Source organism: Protopterus annectens, chromosome 2.part0, assembly GCF_019279795.1.
Source record: "Protopterus annectens isolate FY-2018-M chromosome 2.part0, PAN1.0, whole genome shotgun sequence".
In the NCBI taxonomy this organism is placed as follows: Eukaryota; Metazoa; Chordata; order Ceratodontiformes; family Protopteridae; genus Protopterus; species Protopterus annectens.
In genome coordinates this window covers 1,121,734,601-1,121,755,440 of record NC_056728.1, presented here as the reverse complement: position 1 = coordinate 1,121,755,440, position 20,840 = coordinate 1,121,734,601, and the positions used below count along the sequence as shown (strand labels likewise).

The following is a 20,840-nucleotide window of genomic DNA, read 5'->3' as shown; positions in this document are numbered from 1 at the left end:
GTTGAATACTTTTGGTTCTAGTTTCCATTTGTGTGGGTTCATGAGATTTCTTCTTAAGTTGTCTGCCAGTGAATTTAGCTTGCCTGGCAGGAATTGGGCTTGTAGATGCACTTGGTAGCTCAAGGCTGTGTTCCACAGAGCCATGGCTAGTCTGCAGAGAGGGTACGAGTGAGTTCCCCCCTGCTTGTTTATGTACCACATAATTGTGGTGTTGTCTGTCTTTACCAATAGTTGCCCTGGAAGAATATGGTCTTTGAAGGCTGTCAGGGAATTCTGTACAGCTAACATTTCTTTTTGATTGATATGCAGATGCAGCTGTCTCGTGGGGTTCCATTTGCCCTGAATGCACTGCTCTGCCATGTGAGCCCCCAATCATAGTCTGATGTGTCTGTTAGGGTTTAGGCAGCAAGGGGTAGAGTGAAAGGGAGCCCCTTTTTGTGATAGCAGGCCTCTGCCCACCAAAGGAACTCTGTCTTTATACAAGGAATGATAGGAATCATTGATTCCAGGTCCTGAGAATGTTGACACCATAGGCTTTTTAGATACCATTGGAGTTTCCTCATATGCAGTCTTGCATATGGAATTAGTAGAATGCAAGAGGCCATGAACCCCAGGGTTTGCAGAATTTTCCTTGCAGATAGCTTGGGTTTTGTGGTCAATAGTTTGAAGTAGGTTGTCAAATAAACTTGTTTCTCTGGAGTGAGGAATGCCATCTGGGAAGTTGTGTTCAAGCTTGCTCCCAGGAATACAATCTGTTGGCAGGGTACTAGGTGAGATTTATTTTCGTTTATGGTGTACCCCAGTGAGGTTAGAAGTTTCTTTACGAATGCCAGGTGTTGTAATAGCAAGTTCTGGCTTTCTGCCTGAATCAGACAATTGTTCAAGTATGGGTATATCTGAATATTTCTCTGCTTGCAAAATGCAATGGCTGGAGCTAGACACTTTATGAATACCCTGGGCGTAGTAGACAAGTCAAAGGGGAGTGCAGAGAACTGATAGCGCATGGAGCCTGCACTGAAGCATAGGTATTTCTTGCAAGATTCCCTTATTGGAATGTGCAGGTAAGCTTCCTTTAAGTCTAAGGTTGCCAGCCAGGCATCCTTACCTAGCATAGGAAGAAGCTGTTGAAGTGTTAGCATTTTGAATTTTGGAATTACCAGACAGGTGTTTAGAATAGAGAGGTCCAGGATAGGATGCCAGGAGTTGACTTTTCCTGGTACCCAGAAAAGACTTGAATAAAAACCTTGTCCCCTTTGTTCTGCTGGGACAGGTTGAATAGCCCTGATACTGAGAAGAGAGAGAACCTGCTGTTGGGCCTCCACCCATTGATTTGGGGGTAGGTCTGGCCAACCGTTTGGGGTTGGTAGTGTGTGGAAGTGGAATCTGTATCCTTGGGAAACTATGTTCAAAACCAGTTTGTCCTGGGTAATGAGTTCCCAGTTTTTGCATGCACGGTGAGCTTTCCTCCTAAGGGAGCAGGTAGTTGAGCAGGGCTTGGAAAGGTTAAGTCATTGCGCCATTTTTCTGTAGGGGGATGGCTTACTACTCCCTGCTTTGGAAGTGGGAGACCCCCAATGCTTAGGTCTGTGCGCAGCATGAGACTGTAACTTAGGTGGTCTGCTGTTCCTGGGTTTGGACTGAGCAGGCCTGGAAGAGACTGGAAAGGACCAATTCTTTGAAGGACAATGTCTACTAAATCTGGGAGGCTGTACTTGTAGGAAATCTTTAACAGTTTGTATAGATTTAGTTTTTTCCTCCATCCTTTTGAGGACTTCTGCTTTGTTTCCAAAAAGGTGGTCTTGGTTTAAGGGAGCATCCAGTAATTTAGCTTTAACACGATCTGGAAAGTTTTGTTCCTTAAGCCAAACATTCCTTCTAAGTACAGACCCAGTGACAGCAGCCCTGCAAGATGCTTCTAAAGCGTCAAAACCACATTGCAAAGTATGTTTACCAACGTGTTCTGCAGAATGCATTAAATCCTGCAATTCTGTGTGTTCAGCACAATCAGGAATCAACATAATTTTCTGTCTAAGTAGTCCCATAATATGCTGCTGATACTTTAACATATGAAACTGGCAATTTAAAGCCCTAATGGCCAAGTACCTACTTAGCACAGATCCTCGTGGTGGCCAGCAGAGTAATCCAAGCTTCAGAGAGCTAAAAAAGCGACTTTACCTGATTTAAGTATATTTTTTGTGGCTTTCCACTTCTATTTATCTAGCAACTGTATTTCGCCTGCTTGCTGATACATCGTTATTGTTTTTTCTGCATTTATTCTGTTATTGCACTTGTCTCTCAGTTTGTTACTTTTAAAATCTGTAACTGTTGCAAATTGTTTGTGTAGGCTGTGATAGCCGATTTATAGCATTTATAAGTGTTTACTGTATCTGTTTCTGCTTGTTTTCTGGAAAAAAAAAAAAACCAAAAATATCTCTTGTTTTCCCGCCTTACTGAGCTAGAATAGTCCAGTTTCAGAGCTTGCTGATCCCTGGGCTTTGTTTGCAGTTCCTGTTACTGATTCTTTACCTAATTTGGAAGAGAGGAAGTTCCCTTGCTTACCAGTGGGAGTGGGAAGCATTGAGCTGCCTGTTGGTCCAGTTTTGTGAGGTTTCAGCCAGCAACTTGTAGTTTATTGGTCGTTTTGGGCCAGTTCCTAGCTTCTTTCAGCCCCCTGATATAAAACACGCTGAATGCGCGTTTTTTAGCTTGTACCTACTCAGCACAGATCCTCGTGGTGGCCAGCAGAGTAATCCAAGCTTCAGAGAGCTAAAAAAGCGACTTTACCTGATTTAAGTATATTTTTTTGTGGCTTTCCACTTCTATTTATCTAGCAACTGTATTTCGCTTGCTTGCTGATACATTGTTATTGTTTTTTCTGCATTTATTCTGTTATTGCACTTGTCTCTCAGTTTGTTACTTTTAAAATCTGTAACTGTTGCAAATTGTTTGTGTAGGCTGTGATAGCCGATTTATAGCATTTATAAGTGTTTACTGTATCTGTTTCTGCTTGTTTTCTGAAAAAATATATATATATCTCTTGTTTTCCCGCCTTACTGAGCTAGAATAGCCCAGTTTCAGAGCTTGCTGATCCCTGGGCTTTGTTTGCAGTTCCTGTTACTGATTCTTTACCTAATTTGGAAGAGAGGAAGTTCCCTTGCTTACCAGTGGGAGTGGGAAGCATTGAGCTGCCTGTTGGTCCAGTTTTGTGAGGTTTCAGCCAGCAACTTGTAGTTTATTGGTCGTTTTGGGCCAGTTCCTAGCTTCTTTCAGCCCCCGGATATAAAACACGCTGAATGCGCGTTAGCGCGATTTAGCGCGGAGCTACTACCATTGCACACTAGGGCAGCGCCGGTTAAGCAGATTTAAACTATTAGGGCTACCTAAAGTCCACTCTTCAAATTTTCCCTTAAAACTACCTTCCTCGAACTATACTACTGATCTAATCAGCGTATCCTATAACTAAAAAGATCATCTCTACTTGACTCCAAGTAGAATATTCTCTATCTGTTAAACCTAGCACTTGCTCCTACAGTACTTATTACCTTGATACGGCACTCGTCATAGATAGTACCCCAAAAAGGCAAACCCCCATTTCTCTGTCACCCACGTCCCCCGGAATCTTTTTAAAAGTTTTTTTGTCTATTCCTTCTAGCATGTCGAGGGATCAGTTGCTAGTGTCCTCTCCTGCTCAGCTGGTGAACCTGGGAATTTTGAGACAATGTTACAATTGCCTCATGTACACAGACAACCCTCTCCTCCTCCCACAAAACACAAATACATGCGAGAGATGCAACTATACGGCCAAACTGGAGGCTGAGCTCTCTCAACATAGGACTGGCAAGACCAGTCAGGAGGAGAAGGTTACCACACACACTATAGACCCAGTCTCACATAGTACCATCACAACCTCAAATCATACACATAAACACACAAAGACATACTCGGAGGCTCTGATCAAAAATCTACCAAAACTGCAGAGGCCACCAAAGCAGACACCCAAACAACCACCACCTCAGAACACAACACCTGCAACACATAGACCTCACAGTCAGAGTGTCAAACAGTCACAGCCCTTAAGGCCAAACACAATGCCAGACACACTAGTCATTGGTGACTCCATAGTCAGACACACTGACGTCCCGCTCACCAGACTGAGTAAGGAGAAGGTCACAGTAAGCTGCCTGTCGGGCGCTAGAATCCGCCACATAACGCAAGCACTCAGGTCTCTCAACAGCAGGTACAAATACGACTCGGTCATTGTCCACGCTGGTGTAAACTACCTGAGACGTACCTCCTTGGACTACATGAAGAGAGACATTGAGGAGCTCTCTGATTATGTAGCCCAGGCAGGTATGACGCTGACCTTGAGCAGTATCCTACCTTCACCAAGAATGATGCCACAATACAGAGATAAGATGATCAGCTTTAACAATTGGCTTAAACACTGGTGTCATTCAAAGGGGATCCAGTGTCTGTCTGCCTGGGATGACATGCTGGACAAGCCACGCTGCTTCGCAAGGGACGGCTTGCACCTGTCACCCCTGGGATTCCGGATATTGGCAAAGGCTCTTGCCACCCCCATAGTGCCTTTTTAGGCAAGGCTCAAATTCTAAACCTACCACCCTAGAACACAAAAAAGGAAAAAACTAAGGGTAATGCTGCTCAATGCCAGAAGTCTAAATCTCAAAATGCACGCACTCGAGGCCCTTCTCAGTATGGAGAACATCGATGTCTGTGCTGTGACAGAAACCTGGTTCAAGGCTCCTGAGAGCACCCCAGCACTATCAGGTTTTACCTCATATCATGCGTTCCGCCCCAAAATCTGGACAATACCAAGAAAGGAGGGGGTATCCATATTCATCAAGGACACCCACACCTCAAGACTGGTGGCAACGCATGATGCATCGGAGACCATCCAGGTGCAATTAACCATAGGCAAGACTGCTCTGCAAATTGTAGCATGTTACAGGCCACCCTCACAAACTCAGGAACCTCACATGGCCTTCCTGAAAACACTAGAGGGATAAATGTATCACCAAACACCATCATACTAGGTGACTTCAATTACCCTAATATAGACTGGGAACACTACTCAAGCCCAAACACCCTAGCCCAAAAGTTCCTGGAATTCATAAACTCAAATGCCATGGAACAACTAGTCACCATCCCCACAAGAGGAGATAACATACTTGATCTCATCATCACGAACATGGGAGCACAATGTTCAACAACGGAAGTATACCCTCACTGGTGAGATCAGATCACAAACTAATCTCGCTGGAGGTCCTCATCCCATCCCCACCTGAAATAAAAAAGACCACTGTAAAGAACTTCTCGAAAGCCGACTTCACACTTCTAAAGACTAGTGTGGTCTCCTTTAAGGCCCCCGAGCATGGAAAACAGTACTCAAGCCGGTGAATCACTTACAAATGCCTTCTACCAGCACCTGCAGGACTGCATGGATAAGGCAATCCCAAGCAAAACAAAGACTCTTTGTACCAAAGGCAAGCGTCCAGTCTGGTGGACCCCAGCCATAAACAAACTCTACAACAAAAGGAGGAAGCTACTACAAGATAGAGCAAAATCCTTAAAAGGTAAGACACCCTTGATCACTATAAGTAAAAACTAAGAGCTCTCATAAAATCATCCAAAGCAAATTTTGAGAGAAAAATAGCTAAAGACTCAAAAGACAATCATAAGGCCTTCTTTAGCTATGTTAGAAACCTGGGAGGAAACTCCCAGATATGCTCAGAACTAGTTCAAAATTATGTGAAGATTACTGATCCTACAGACATTGCCAACATACTGGCTGACAGGTTCAGTGCAAACTTCTTCCCCCCCAAAAGGAGAGATATCTATACCAAACGATTGCAGCCCCCCAAACATCTCCAACGCCCAAGTGAGAACTACTCTCTCAAAAACACAGCATCCATGGGACCTGATGGTGTCCCCGGCTGTGTGCTCCACGAACTCAATGAGGAATTAAACCCACAGCTAGGACAGCTGTTTAATCAAAGTCTTACCTCTGGATACGTACCCAGGGAGTGGCGCACTGCAACTGTGGTCCCACTTAAAGGCGGTGCCTCCACCGACCCTGGAAATTACCGGCCCATTAGCTTGACAAGCCTTATCTGCAAAGCCATGGAGAGGATCATAATGGACCTCATAAATAAAGACATAGGGAATTTGCAGACTTTGGATCCAACCCAGTTTGGCTTTGTCAAAGGCAGATCATGCCTTTTAAACTTGGTTGACTTTTTCGAAACAGTCACCAAAGCCATTGATGAGGGAAAGGCAGTCCATACAGCCTACCTCGATCTGGCGAAGGCCTTCGATACAATACCCCACTCGGGTATCATTGAAAAACTCATCAGCTTAAATGTTAACCCATACATCACAAGATGGGTTGCAAACTGGCTGAGTGACAGAACCCACAGGGTCAGAGTTGCTGGCGCCATGTCAGACTCAAAGCCTGTCACAAGTGGTGTCCCACAGGGCTCAGTCCTGGCCCACTCTTGTTTGGCATCTACTTTTCTGAAGTACAAGCAAACACAGGAGGGTTATGGCTGACAAAGTTTGCAGATGACTGCAAACTGGGCCATAGTAGAAAACACATCTGACACAGATATCCTTCAGAAGGGTCTCACAGAAACGGATAACTGGTGCCAGAGCCATGGCCTAAAGTTAAATGCCAAAAATGCATAGTCATACCCTTCGGGAAAAACAAGGTTACCCCTAGCTACCAAATAGGTGGCAATCCACTGAGCACAGAAGAAGTTATCAGGGACCTGGGGACCCAGGTTGATAGTAGTCTGTCATTCGACACCCATGTAGCTAAAGTAGTTAGGAAGACCTTCTACATTGCCCACCTTATCATGAAGGGATTCTCATCTAGATCAAGGGAGGTCATAGTCTCCCTTTACTCATCACTCATCAGACCAATGATTGAGTACAATGCCCCATTCGGAATGTATCTGACCCGACACTTGCAGCAGCTGGAGAGGCCACAAAAGTTCCTCACCAAAAGGATAAAGGGTCTCAAAAATCTGTCCTATGCTGCCCGACTGAAAGAACTCCAGCTCTATTCAGTCGCTTACCGCTTGCTCAGAGGTGACCTTTGCCTAACATACAAGGCCATGTCAAACCCAGATTTGATGAATATACTTCACCTCAAAAAATCTAGATCCATCAGAGCCACAAGGGCGGGAGACTTAAACCTCGACACGGCTATTAATAGGACGTGCTGGAGGGATAGATTCATCACCCAAAGACTCCCTATGCTGTGGAACAAAATCCCGGTATATGTGAGGCAGAGCACCTCGCTGGCCTTGTTCAAGAGAAATCTTGACCAATGGATGGGAGATCGCAGATATACCCCAGGGATTACCTCAGTGTCACTGCTCGACAGAGGCACAGCAAAATAATGGGTATAGTTCCCCATACTAAAGGGGTGGCGTAAGCCACAAAACGATGGGCTAGGCTTGTAAATGCCCTCGGGCAGATAGCCTAGTATGAACCTATGAACCTAAGTAGCAGAAGTGTATACCTTCTTACCCCATCTGTCTAGGGCTCTAGAATCTCTATCAGAATGGGTAGGATTTTTGCCAGCAGTAGCCTTAATGCCTTTTGGTCCTTGGGAAATGGTCTCTGGATCCGCAGAAGGGTTCTTGAAGAGGAACTTGAGAATCAGGTACTCTAATACCGGTCAGGCTTTCTGGGAGCTGGAGGTAAAGTGTCTGGGGTAAGGCTAGATTCCAAGAAGTCATCACCTACAATGTCCAGAACAGGAGGGATAGCTAGAGGCATGTGTTGAGGCAGGAGTAAGAATTCCCTGAGCCTCTTTTTTGACTCAGAGTAACCCTGGCTTTCCCAGCAGAAATTCTCCCTAACAGTATGCAAGGTTTCACCGAAAGAAAAATCTTCTGGAGGGGAAGCAGAGGGAATGGAATCCTCTGCATCAGAATCCTCATAAGTAGATAAGGGCAAATCTTGGTAATCAGAAGAAGCAGAAATATCAGATTCCTGATCAGAAGAATCAGTAAGAAATTCAGTTCTAGGTCTCTTACAGGGGGAAGGCTGGCTCCCCCTAATTAAGGTAATAAGGTCTTCAGCCATTCTAAGCATTTCTTTTTGAGGCATATGGGCCTGAGCTTGCGGTTTTCTCGGTTTTCTAGGCGTAGTGCGAGTTTTAGGCCTGAGGGATTCGGAACTTCTGGATGGAAACGATGACGCTGGTGTAAAATGCAAGTCTGTAGGCCTGAATACACCCTCAGAAGCTGATGCCTGCACAGCGGCTCCAAACCCATCCAAGGTAGAGACATCCGCAGGTTCCATAGTCGAAGAAGCATCTCGCGGCATACCAGACTCCCAATGGGTCTCAGCAGAGGCCTGTGAATCTGAAGTAGCAGGGGCTGCAAAAGCGCCTGAGTACCGGCGGACTGGCGACTAGCTTAACAGAAGCGTCATCGGCAGTTTTGGACCTATGCAGTCAGTCTCTGTCTTTATCCTTATGCTTTTTCGGAAGATCGGTAGTCGGATTGCTTAACAAAGCCATTTCTGAGTACTGAGACAGAGTACGAAAGTAACTGGCTGCAAAAATAGCCAGATGATGAATAGTTCGAGGATTGAACAAGGCACAAAACCAACAGGGACGGACGTCATGGTCTGGGCCTAAACAGGGGATGCAGTACGAATGAAAGTCTCTGAGGTATTTGCTTTCCAAAGGTAACACAATTGTTAACTTTAACTGACATCGGCTGGAGCAAGAAAAAGGATCCCCAACGGGGTACTTATCTTTTCTGATGACTTTGGATCTGAAACTCGAAAATGAAAATTCCAGGAGTCTGCCGACCGGCACTTGCGTACTGCTTTTGCTTCGGGCACCGTATGGCAAAAAAGACTGATGTAATGGTGTCGGCTGCATGTTTTATACCCATGACAACCTGACATCATGGAAGAAGAGACAGCATCCGACGCAGAAATCCAAAGACTCTGATATACAGGCCGGCTGAGGGCTATCTGCAGGCAGAAATCCCAAATGTGATGACTGCAACAGTGAAACACAAAGAACATCAGCAGATTAGTGAAAAGTAATCTGTTGAAGAAACGCCTAACCCAGAAGTCCTACTACGATACAACAAGCAAACTGCTCAATCCATTATGAGAAGTGGTAAGGATGTAAACATCCAAAGGTTATGATCGGATTGGTGTCGGGAAGAGTATTTGTCCAAAGCAGAGATCGTACATTGTAGAATCAGGAGGAGAAAACTTTAGTTGGAATCGGAGGCATTTACAATCAGTGTCTGAGCCTATACCACAGCATATAGCCTGTGAGAAAACTACCTCAGAGGGAGTTGTCCAGTATTCCAGTTCCAGAGGACATTCCTGTTCTTGTGACAAATCAGAAGTTTCTGATGAGAGTTGTTCAGCGAAGACTGTCCCTGTTACTAAACTTGGCCCAGATTATGTTATGAGATACGGTTGCATTTCTAAACCGGGTAACAAATACATAGCAAAGTGGACGTGAACATTGTTTTTTATTTCTAATGTCAATAGTAATGCATGTCTTCCTCTGATATTGCTTTACCAAAGGGCAATCTTTTTAAGACAGAGGATGTAGATCAATGTGTGCGAACGTACCTTTAAGAAGCTATCCAAGGGCTTGCTCAAGTGTATAAATGCTGAGCACATGTGAGCTTGACTGTCATTTTGTAGTTAGCTGTTGAGATGTGAACATGTATGTATGTAAGGTCCGTCTGTTAACCAGTTTGTTTTTATTTTATGATGCTGCTATCCATCCTGATGTGTTTCTATGTAATAAAGCATCTAAACATAATACCCAGCCTACTTGTCAATTATGTTCGAGAAGGATGAGCAACAGCCACTATCACAATGGGTTTCAGAATGGAAAGATTCAGATCTGGTCTCTAGGAAATCTTTCTTTTTTTGGCATCAGAAACATCCTTGAATAAAACCCTTCCCCTGAAGAAGAAGGGCAGCTTCTTTCACCCTCTGAGCAACCATATGTTGAATGGCAGAAGAGAAAACAAGAGTCTGATCCGGTGGGTGAGGGGTAATCCCACGAAAATGTGGGAGACTCCCACTGCCATCTGCAGCCTTGATGGATTACACTCAAAACATCTGTCTGAAACTATCTGTTGCCACAGAGAGAAACGGAGGTTCAGACTTCCTGGAAAGATTAAGGGACTGCCAGAGTGGGAGTGGAGGAGAGTCCTTCATATGGTCATTTAGCTTTATTAGACTGTCCTTTTTTCTAGGTAGAGGGGTACTTCTTTCCTTTTGGAACCTTCCGGTCATTGCTTTTTTAAATGGTTGCTTACCTGAACCTTGCTGGGTCTATTTTGTCTTTTAAAGAAAGATACAGAAGGAACACTGAATCCCTTGGTAAACTTGGAGAAGGAGGGCTGAAAAATCTGAAAGATCACTTGAATCAGTTTTACACTCTCATCACATATTTCAATGACCTCTTCCAAAAACTAGTTCTCTACCCAAGGGAAAATTCAAAATTTAATAACATCCTCTTGGAGGTTTTGAGAATGCACAGACAAACATCTTAACAATTCCAATGGCAGCAGCAGAATCGTATGCACATTTCAAAGAGTGGGTACTCATATAAGATACATAAGACACCAAGTTACAGAAAGCAGATTTCCTCTCACAAGAAGAAACTGGTGGCAAAATATTTCTCATATTCTCACAAGAGGGAATTATAAACTTCATACGAGTCTGACAGCACAGAATTCTAAAACCAAGTGTCGAAAATACTTTTTTTTTCAAATCTGTCAAAAGCCATGCCATCCTTGTATGATGAAGAGGTATTACTATTAACCAAGTGTTTAATAGCTGCTGGGTCTGATCTGGGATGAGTGTATGAAAACTTAAAAAAATACTGACGCACTTTAGTCTGACTGCTTTCCTAGGGGCAGCAGACTAGCTGTCAGGAAAGTTGTAGGCTGCAACACAAACATCTTCCAAAGCAGACACAAGAGGAATAGGAGCAGTTTCTGGAAATCTACTTCCTGAGGGACTGAGAAACATCACGGTCTAACTGAAACAACTCACTCAATCTGGAAATAGTTTCAAATAAGCCATTCTTCTCCTCAGAATCTGAATCACAATTTTGTGGAGACCGCATATAATCTGTCCCTTCACAATCATTTTAAGATTCAAACTTTTGAATCTCTTCAGAAAATGAAGAATCAATTTTTCTTTTACCAGAAACAGCCATAGAGGAACGGTCAACACCCTGCACTAAACCCAGAGCTAAAACCAATAAATTACTACTGTTCAGAGTAAGACAGGGAAAGACATGTATGTATATATTTTTTTCTTTTCGACAGGAATTTCAGAAGAAACACCCATTTTTGCCAGTAAAATCCTCCTTAGGGATGAGCACAACTTTATGGCCAAACAGAACGATATTCTCTGTCATTTTTCCCTGGAGAAAAAACAGTGGTTCTCTTGTCCAGCAAAGGCACTTCAACAGCCTCAGAGGAACCCTAAGTCCGTGGTGACTATAGGGACTACTCCAGTGGAACCCAAAGAAATAGAAGAGTGATCAGAGGAACCAACTTTGGTCACAGCACTGTCAACCACCTGTGGCTGAGGCACTTTAGTAGCCTGCTGTAGTGTCAAAGGCTGTTTAACAATTTCCTTCCTTTTGTGGCTGGAAGGAGGAAGAATTGAGGAACCGGTAGGTCGCTTACAGTTAAACCGAAAAGGGTACCCGACTTCTTAGGAAGCTGAGCAGTGACAGTTATTAAAACAAGCAAGCAATTTTTTCCCATTAAATCATAGGAAAAAACTATTTAAACAATTATCCCATAGTCCACAAGTAAAACACAACTTTTACAACAGAAAAATAGTTTAAAGTTAGTTTTAACAACTTTTTTTTCACAAAAGAAAGCATATTCCCATTTAAAAGTGATCAAAAGTCATAGTCATTAAAAACAATTTTTTCCTAGTTTAAGTAAGCTTTTCACAGAAAATTTTGTTTTTTGTTTTGGTCATGAAAACTTAAAGTAGCGGGTTCCTCCCCAAAAGGAAACATATCTGCACAGCAATGGAACAGCATTAGTCAACTGCTGATCCTTGTATGCCTGCACAGGGGCACTTTATTTGGTAACAAGAAAGTTCTAATGGGCTTCACACCAAAACCTGCCTTTTTGTCAGTTCACCTCAAACTGACTAACTGTATGGGTGCATGGAAGGTACCTTGAAACTTTGAAAGCTGTCTGTCCTTTATATCCCTAGCAGGCTATAACCCATATAGCTTAGGCTACTGTTGCAGCAGTCTATATGAAGAAAATATCCCTGCAACTGCATTTACCTTCTGTACTTTTCTTAGATCACAAACTTAAGAATCAGGGTTATGGAGCCTTTATACATCTCTGACTTGGAGGCACTACAGCAAAGGCTGCACATGCAAAATGCATGATCCGAGGAAAAGAAGCACGCCAAAGCAAAAATGTACAAAAAGAATGTGCGTAAAAAACAGACAAAACTAAAGTACAGTACCAAACAAACAAGGCATTCAGCAAATGTGCAGGTATTAATGAGAAATATGACAAATAATATTCAATATAAAATCTGCTATACTCTATTAGGGAAAGTTAATGATGCACTGGACATGTAGCTTGATTTAGGTATACAAAAACATTAATTTCAGTACAAATATTTGAGGTCATTCACTGGAAACAAAAATGAAACAGCAACTCTACTGATTTAATGCCAGACACGAAGGGCCACAATTACTAACTACTGAAAATACCTATGTTGAGGCATCCAAGCTATATAAATGGTATGGACTACTACCAAAGCCTCATTTAGTCTTAAGAGAATAAAGCTGATACTTTACAATTTCAAAAGCACAGGTAATTTAGCCACATTACCAAAGATGGTGATGCAGAATGCTGCAAGAAAAAGTAAAACAACAAACAGCAGCCCTTATCTGAGACACTGGCAACCTTGATTCAACCAAGGCATACTAGGCAGAATGGGCTAAGTGGAAGGGACAGACTGAGGAAACAGAGGCCTGTTTTCCATTCTCAAGGGGCAAGGAAAAGGAAATGTAAGGATACTATAATGCAGTTGACACAAGGCTAGAAGAATCCAGGATTACTCCTCAAACACAGCCCTGGAAGACTATATGCCCTGAAATGTACATATACTTGTTAAAAATGATGCACCTACTTCAAGAAAAAGTTTTGTCCCAGCAAAATTAGTTCTGACAATGAAGGATGAGACTTGCCTGCCTTTAACCTTCATACCGTGAAGGATGACTAAGACACTTAAAGGCTAGATCAGGGTACTGCCCCATGTAAACTGTAAAATGAAGGTATCAGCTAGGGTCACACAACTGCATATTGCTCAGGCATGGATGCAAAGAAGAGGATAAATAAATGATACATCAAGAACCACCTGACAATTTTAACTAATTCAGAAGTGGAAAAAAATTCACAAGCATGAAACTAAAGAAAGATTACAGTAGTGTAATACCGGCCATAAAAATTGAAGATAAACGAAACAAGTTTGGATTGTATGAGACTACCTTTTAGCATTTTGCTTGCCCCCTACTATCAGCCAGGACTCTAATATAAGAGCACTCACAAAACGTCAGTAGGACCTTTAAACCAAACCTTTAAACCAATATTAAGTTGTACAATACTAAGGCAGTAACCGTTTAATTTTCAGCTAACATACCTTCTGATACCATTTACAGACAAATTATTAATAAAACAATACACACTACTTACGGCAGTTTCATCCTCATGAAAACACGTGCCATGAAGAAGCTCAATAACACACAGACAAATCCAATAAACAGCAAAAGAAAACGATTCAGTTTTGGAATGTTTGGTGCATTGGATCGATCCAAGATAATAAAGCCTAATCCACCCATTGTAAACAGGAAACTGGATGCCAGGCCTTCCATAATGTACTGGCCATTCACTCTACAGAGAGAAAAAAAAAAATCTGTTCAAACCTTGAAATGCAACACACTTCATATATTTTTCTTCACCTGGTAACCAAAACATTAAAATGACTTGTCTGTTAGAATAAATATCTTTAACTGGAAAAATTTTCTTAGAAGCAACCTTCTAACGAGTCTCAAGTGGGTTTATGCTAAGCGCTAAAACAAGACAGCCTCAAAAGAAAGATGCCAAGAAAAAAAAAAACAACACTACAGTAGCTGATGGGGACATACCAAACAACTAAAAGGTGTCACTGGATACCTACCGTGAGGCACTACACTCTAACCGTGCAGCATGTGAGGTATTAACAATGCAAGGATGAAGGTCAGATGTGAAGTGCCATTTACTAAATAAAAAAAATATTCATATGGGGAGACTCTTTCCCTTGTATCCCCCCCTCCCACACCTTATACCCAAATTATTTCTCTTGTATCTCCCACCCCCACCTTGTACCCAAATTCTAAGTAAATGCACAATGGAGGAAAAAGACGATCATCCAACCATGATTCTAAGTAAATGTATCATCACACAGTTCAGTTTCATGCAAAAGTTTCCAAAGTATCCTAGAATGCCGTTGTACTACTACTACCAGTACAGCTGCAAATAGTGGCGCTACTTTTCAGTTAGTTTCCTTGTCTACATCTACAGTTCAATCTTGGACTTCAGAAGTCCGAGTCTCAGAGCTGTGCATTTCAGGCTTATAACAGTCTCTCATCTCAGTCAGAAGGCTGTAATGTTTAGAATGTATGCAAGTGGAATCAATCGGTGGAAAAATCTTCTGCAAGGATCACCTAGACTATTATTAATATTTCACTAGATGTCTTTAGTCTGAAGCTCACATCTCAAATGACTATTTAAGAAAAAGGGTAAAGAGTATCCCCCTCTTTGATTCCTACAAGTTGGACATCCACTAATGACTTTTACAGTTCACATCACCTTGCCTTTAAAGCACAACTCCATAACAGACAAAAGCTGCTTGTCTCAAGGTATTACAAAATATTGTTAATGGCCTGCCAACAGAAAAAAAAAAAGAAAAGAAACATAAGGCCACAGAGTCAAAAGTGGTATCCTCTGGGTACAATACACCATTTTATACCAGTGCCCTTGAAGAAGTACATTCTCCTTACACTCAGGAAGCTTTGGCTTTTGAGAACTCGGGGAAAATTAAAACAAGTTCATGAAGTGATGGCAAATACACATGTTCCCCTAGATAAGGCACAACTGCACAGATGCAGCAACATCTCAAATGCTGTACAGACAAACAAGGATATCCTTTACAACTACGCTAACTTACAAGTTCAAAAAGCATGCCAGAAGAATATTCTGTATAGTCAAAGTTACACAAGTGATGTAGGTCAAAAAGAAAGTATTGGTAGTGGGAACAGAACTGAAGGCTACTGAAGAGAATGGAAAGCTTAGACACCATTATGTACCAATTACAGCCATCAAAAATGGAGGATTATCAAAGATCTGAACAAATAAGGGGATACTACCCATTGTCTACAGCTGAAACAATGCCAAAAGTTAATACAGTACTAGATGCAAACCAGGGATTCTGGCACACAAATGAACAGAGTTTCAACTTGTATATATTCAACAGACCATTAGGAAGGTACAGGTTCCATAGACACCCATTTAGTATTTCAATAGCGTGATAAACATTCTACAGAGCCATTTAAGTGACGGCTTGGAAGGTGTCAAACAGAAGTGAAGATTTATAAATGTGGAGTAAGGTGTCAAACAGAAGTGAAGATTTATAAATGTGGAGTCAAAGCATGACAACAGACTCATGCAGTTGCTGACCAGACAAAGACAGCAACATTTCAAGTTTAATAAAAATAAGGATAAAATAAGAATAAAAAGTCTGAAATGTCTGTTTGTCTTTTCGGCTTTTCCCGGTTAGGGGTCGCCACAGCCGAACTCCGGTCCGCTAATGATTGGCATTAGATTTTTATGGTGCCGAGTTGCTAGACCGATGCCCAACCTTCAGCGAAGGCATGCCCATTCACGCATGTCTTTCAAACGCCATTCGACCGCAGGGAGGACATGCAGACTCCACACAGAAGGAACTCCAGCAGAGAATTGAACAGGAGAACCTTTTGCTGTGAGGTAAAAACGCTACCGCGTTTCCAAATCTGTCCAACACCTTGGGCTCTCTGTTAGGGGGATGGACATCTGCCATTTCTTTTAGTGGCCACCACCACAACCATGGCATCTAAAGGAACTCCCTTACTCCAATAAGGCCTGTCCTTGGGAGGTGCAATAAATTTATCGGGGTGACAGGGAATGGGGTTCTACAGTATTCAGTTCCTTCCATGCCTGCCTGGTGAGTCACCAGATAGTACAGTTGTGTACACGTATCATAAATGTAGATGTTCAAGTGTATTCATTGTTGCAGTCATTACATTTGAGTAATCTGCTGGCAGGTTGCCCTCAGTCGGCCTGAATATCAAAGTCTTGGGTCCTGCGTCAGTTGCTGTCTCCTCTTCCATGACGTCAGGGGTATAAAACATGCAGCCAACGCCATTTTCTTCAGTTTTTCTTGCCCCAGATGTCAGGTGCCCCCCAAATGGGGAGCAAATATATATATATATATATATATACAAATGCAATTGTAACATAAACTTTACCTTCATCTAAAAGCAAATACACCACAAAGGCTTTAGAATAGAATATAGTGAAGGAAAGAGAAGTTCTAGAAAAAGGGGGATGGTGGGTGGGTAACCCGGACTGCAACAGTGAATACACTTGAACATCTACATTTATGGTAAGTGTACACAACTGTACTATGTTTGTGTTTCACTGTTGCAGTCATTACATTTGGGTAGAATCCCAAAGCTATGGATGGGAGGTTGGAGCTAAATAGCATTAGGAGCGGCTATAAGGCCCTGCCGAACTGCAGTGGCAAAGCCTGCCCTGGACTTAAAGAGAGGCAAATGATAATGCTTTGTAAATGTATGAACAGAGCAGCTTCTAGAATGTCTTTGGTTGGAACTCCTCTGAGAAAAGCTGCTGAGGTAGATGCAGCCCTGGTGGAATGTGACCCGATTTCCTTGGGCATCGGTTTACCATGATGCAAGTAGCAGAAAAGAATGCAGTGGCTTATCCACTTTGAAATAGTCTGCTTTGAAATAGCCTTCCCCTCTGATCCTGCAGCAAATGCCACCAGTAGTTGCTCAAACATTCTTAGAGATTTGGTTCTGTTTAAGTAGAATCTTAGTTGTCTGTGCACGTCCAAGGAATGCAGAATCCGCTTCCCCTTGTTCTGCGGATTTGGGTAGTAAGTTGGCACGTGAATAGTTTGGTTAAAAGCCACACTGGATACCACCTTCAGCATAAAGGAAGGATTGGTCCTAAGGGACACCCTGTCCGGATGAAATGTAATAAAAGGCTCCACCAGCCATGAGGGCCTGAAGTTCTGAAACCTTTCTTGCTGAAGTAATTGCCAGAAGGAAAGCTGTTTTCCAAGATAAAAACTTTATATCCGCAGTAGCTGTTGGTTCAAAAGGAGGCAGGGTGAGCTTTTCCAGCACAAAATTGAGGTCCCATGCAGGAGTTGGTGATCTTCTGGGAGGCCTTCAATTTTTGGCCCCTCTAAGATACTGTTTTAGCAGAGGATGAGAAAAGATGGGAGGCTCTGTGTTGTATGAGCCGAGATGGCAGAGGCATGGATTTTTATTGATGAAAAAGATAGGTCCTTGTCAAGCATCTCAGTCAAGTATTGTAAAATCTGAGGAATATTTGGCTTTGCTGTGTCTGTTCCTTGTGCTTGGTTCCAAGTACAGAATCTCTTCCATTTATCAGCATAAGATTTTCTAGTACTAGGCCTTCTGGCTTCCAAAATGACATCCATCACAGATTTACTGAGAGGTGTTGTTTGAATAATTACATGATCAGCCATGCTGCCAGTTCAGAGTTTGGAGCGGATTGTGCAGAATTTGATTGCTCTGCTGAGACAGTAGATTAGGTATTTGAGGCAAGTACCAAGGAGGGAGTTGAGACATATTCCTTAGAATTGGGTACCAGTGCTGGCGAGGCCAGCCCGGGGAAATTAGGATCATTCTTGGTTTTTCCCGTCTGACCTTTAGTAAGACCTTGGGGAGAAGAGGCAGAGGAGAAAAGGCGTAGACTGATAGTTTTTTCCAACTGAAGAATAGGGCATCCACTTTCCATGCTTGGCTTTGATAAGTCCTTGTGCAGAATTTGTCCAGTTGATAATTTTGGGGAGTGGCAAATAGATCTATGTCTGGACTCCCCCATTTCTCTGTTATCGTGCTGAAGACTTGTGGGTCCAGTTTCCACTCGTGAGGGTCCATACGATTTCTGTTTAGTCTGCCAGAGTATCTTGTTTTCCTGGCAGGAACTGAGCTTGAAGATGTACTTGGTAAGTCAAGGCTGTGTCCCACAATGCCATGGCTAGTCTGCAAAGGGGGTAGGAATGTGTACCCCCCTGCTTGTTTATGTACCACATAACCGTGGTGTTGTCCGTCTTTATCAATAGTTGTCCTGCATGAAGTAAATCCTTGAAGGCTGTCGGGGCATTCTGAACAGCTAACATCTCTTTCTGGTTGATATGCAGATGCATTTGTTTTGGGCTCCATATGTCCTGAATGCATCTCCCCGCCAGGTGGGCTCCCCAAGCATAGTCTGATGCGTCTGTAGTTAGGGTTTGGGTGGCAGGGGGGTAGAGTGAAAGACTGTCCCATGTTCTGGTGACATGTCTCTGCCCAACAAATAAACTCCTGTTGTAGGCAGGGAATGAGAGGAATCATTGTTTCCAGACTGTGACAATGCTGACTCCATAAACTTTTTAGATACCATTGTAGTTTCCTCATACGCAGTCTTGCATATGGAATTAGTAGAATGCAGGATGCCATGAACCTCAAAGCCTGCAGAATTTGCCTTGCAGATAACTGTTTTGTTGTTGCCATCTGTTTGAAGTAAATAGTCAGTTGCCTTTGTTTGTCTGGTGTAAGGTAAGCCATCTGGGCATTTGTATTCAAGCTTGCACCCAGGAATGTAATTTTTTGAGACGGTACCAGTTGTGATTTCTTTTCATTTATTGTGTACCCTAGGTATGTTAGAAGCCTTTTTACAAACGCCAGATGTTGAAGAAGAATGTCCTTGTTTTCTGCTTGAATGAGACAGTCGTCCAAGTAAGAATAGATTTGTTTGGTTCTTTGTCTGCAAAATGCAATTACTGGTGCCACGCACTTTGTAAAGACCCTGGGCACAGTAGATAAGCCAAAAGGCAGTGCAGAGAATTGGTAATGCATAAAACCAGCCTTGCCCAGCATGGGCAGAAGCTGTTGTAAAGTCAGCATTTTGAATTTTGGGATGTCCAAAAATGTGTTCAAAATCAATAAATCCAGTACTGGATGCCAGGCATCATCTTTTCTGGGTACCAGGAACAGTCTTGAATAAAACCCTTGCCCTTTTTCCTGTTCTGGTACTGGTTGAATAGCCCCCATATCCATGAGGGACGTAACTTGTTTCTGTGCCTCTACCCATTGATTTTGTGGCAGATCTGGCCAACTGTTTGGAATTGGCAAGGTATGGAAATGAAATCTGTACCCCTGGGATACTATGTTTAATACACATTTGGTCCTGGGTTATTAACTGCTAATTTTGAGCATGAAGTACTAATTTTCCCCCCAAGGGGGCTGCCAAAAGATAAGTGTTTGGTGATGGCAGAGGGAAGTCATTGAAACTGCTTACTGTAGGGTTGTGCTTTGTTTCCTCCAGATTTGGAGGTAGAGGCACCCCACTACTTTGACCTGTAAGAACCCTGTGATTGGTATCTAAAGCCTTTTGAGCGCCTGGATTTTCCATGTGAGGCTCTGTTGGACACAGGAAAGGATCAATTTTTTTGTAGGCCAGTGTCTACTGAATCTGGGTGGCTGCACTTGTAAGAAATCTTTTACAGTTTGCGTAGATTTAGCTTTGTCTTCCATTTTCTTTAAAACCTCTTCTGCCTTATTACCAAACACAGTATCATGCTGTAAAGGTGCATCCAACAATTTAGCTTTAACATGATCAAGCAGATTTTGCTCCTTGAGCCAGGCATGCCCTCTAATTACAGATCCAGTAACTACGGCCCTGCAAGAGGCCCTCCAAGGAATCAAAACCACATTGCAAAGTATGCTTTCCAACCTGTTCTGCTGCATGCAATAATTACTGTAATTCTTTATTTTCCACACATTCAGAAATCAACATAATTTTCTGTTTCAATAATCCCGTAGCATGCAGTTGATATTTAAGCATATGAAACTGGCAGTTTAAGGCCCTAATTGCCAAGGTTGCAGACGTATAAACCTTCTTTTCCACATCTATCCAGCGTCCTGGAATCTCTATCCGAGGGGGTAGGATTCTTGGCTGAAGAGGCCTTTACACCTTTGGGACCCCTGTGAGATAGTTTCAGGGTCAGCAGCAGGATTTTTGAATAAAAATTTGTGGGAGTCAGGAACCCTGTAATATCTGTCTGGCTTACTAGGAGCCGGAGGTAGGGAATCAGGAGCCATGCTCGATTCCGAAAACACACAACAATGTCGAATACAGGAGGTATAGCCAAAGGCCTATGCTGAGGAAGAAGGAAATTCCTAAGCCTCTTTTTTGATTCCGAGAAATCCTGACTCTCCCAATGAAAATGTTCCCTTAAAGTATGTAAGGTTTCTCCAAAAGAATAATCTTCAGGAGGAGATGCAGATGGGATGGATTCTTCTGCATCTGAATCCTCATAGGGTGGTTTAGAAAATTCCTGATCAGAAGAGGAATCAGAAGAAATAGAAACCTGATCTGAAGACACATAATCAGTGTCTTGCCTACGCCTCTTATCAGGAGGGGGTT

The 20,840-nt window shown here is 42.7% G+C and overlaps 1 protein-coding gene across 1 annotated transcript in view; it reads right to left on the bottom strand.

Moving 5' to 3' along the window:
- OSTC (oligosaccharyltransferase complex non-catalytic subunit) overlaps positions 1-20,840 on the bottom strand; it is a 226,988-nt gene that overhangs the window by 22,632 nt on the left and 183,516 nt on the right. The window contains exon 3 of the mRNA XM_044061316.1: positions 13,776-13,973. Coding sequence (XP_043917251.1) covers positions 13,776-13,973 — 198 coding nt within the window. The remainder of the gene's footprint in view (positions 1-13,775; positions 13,974-20,840) is intronic.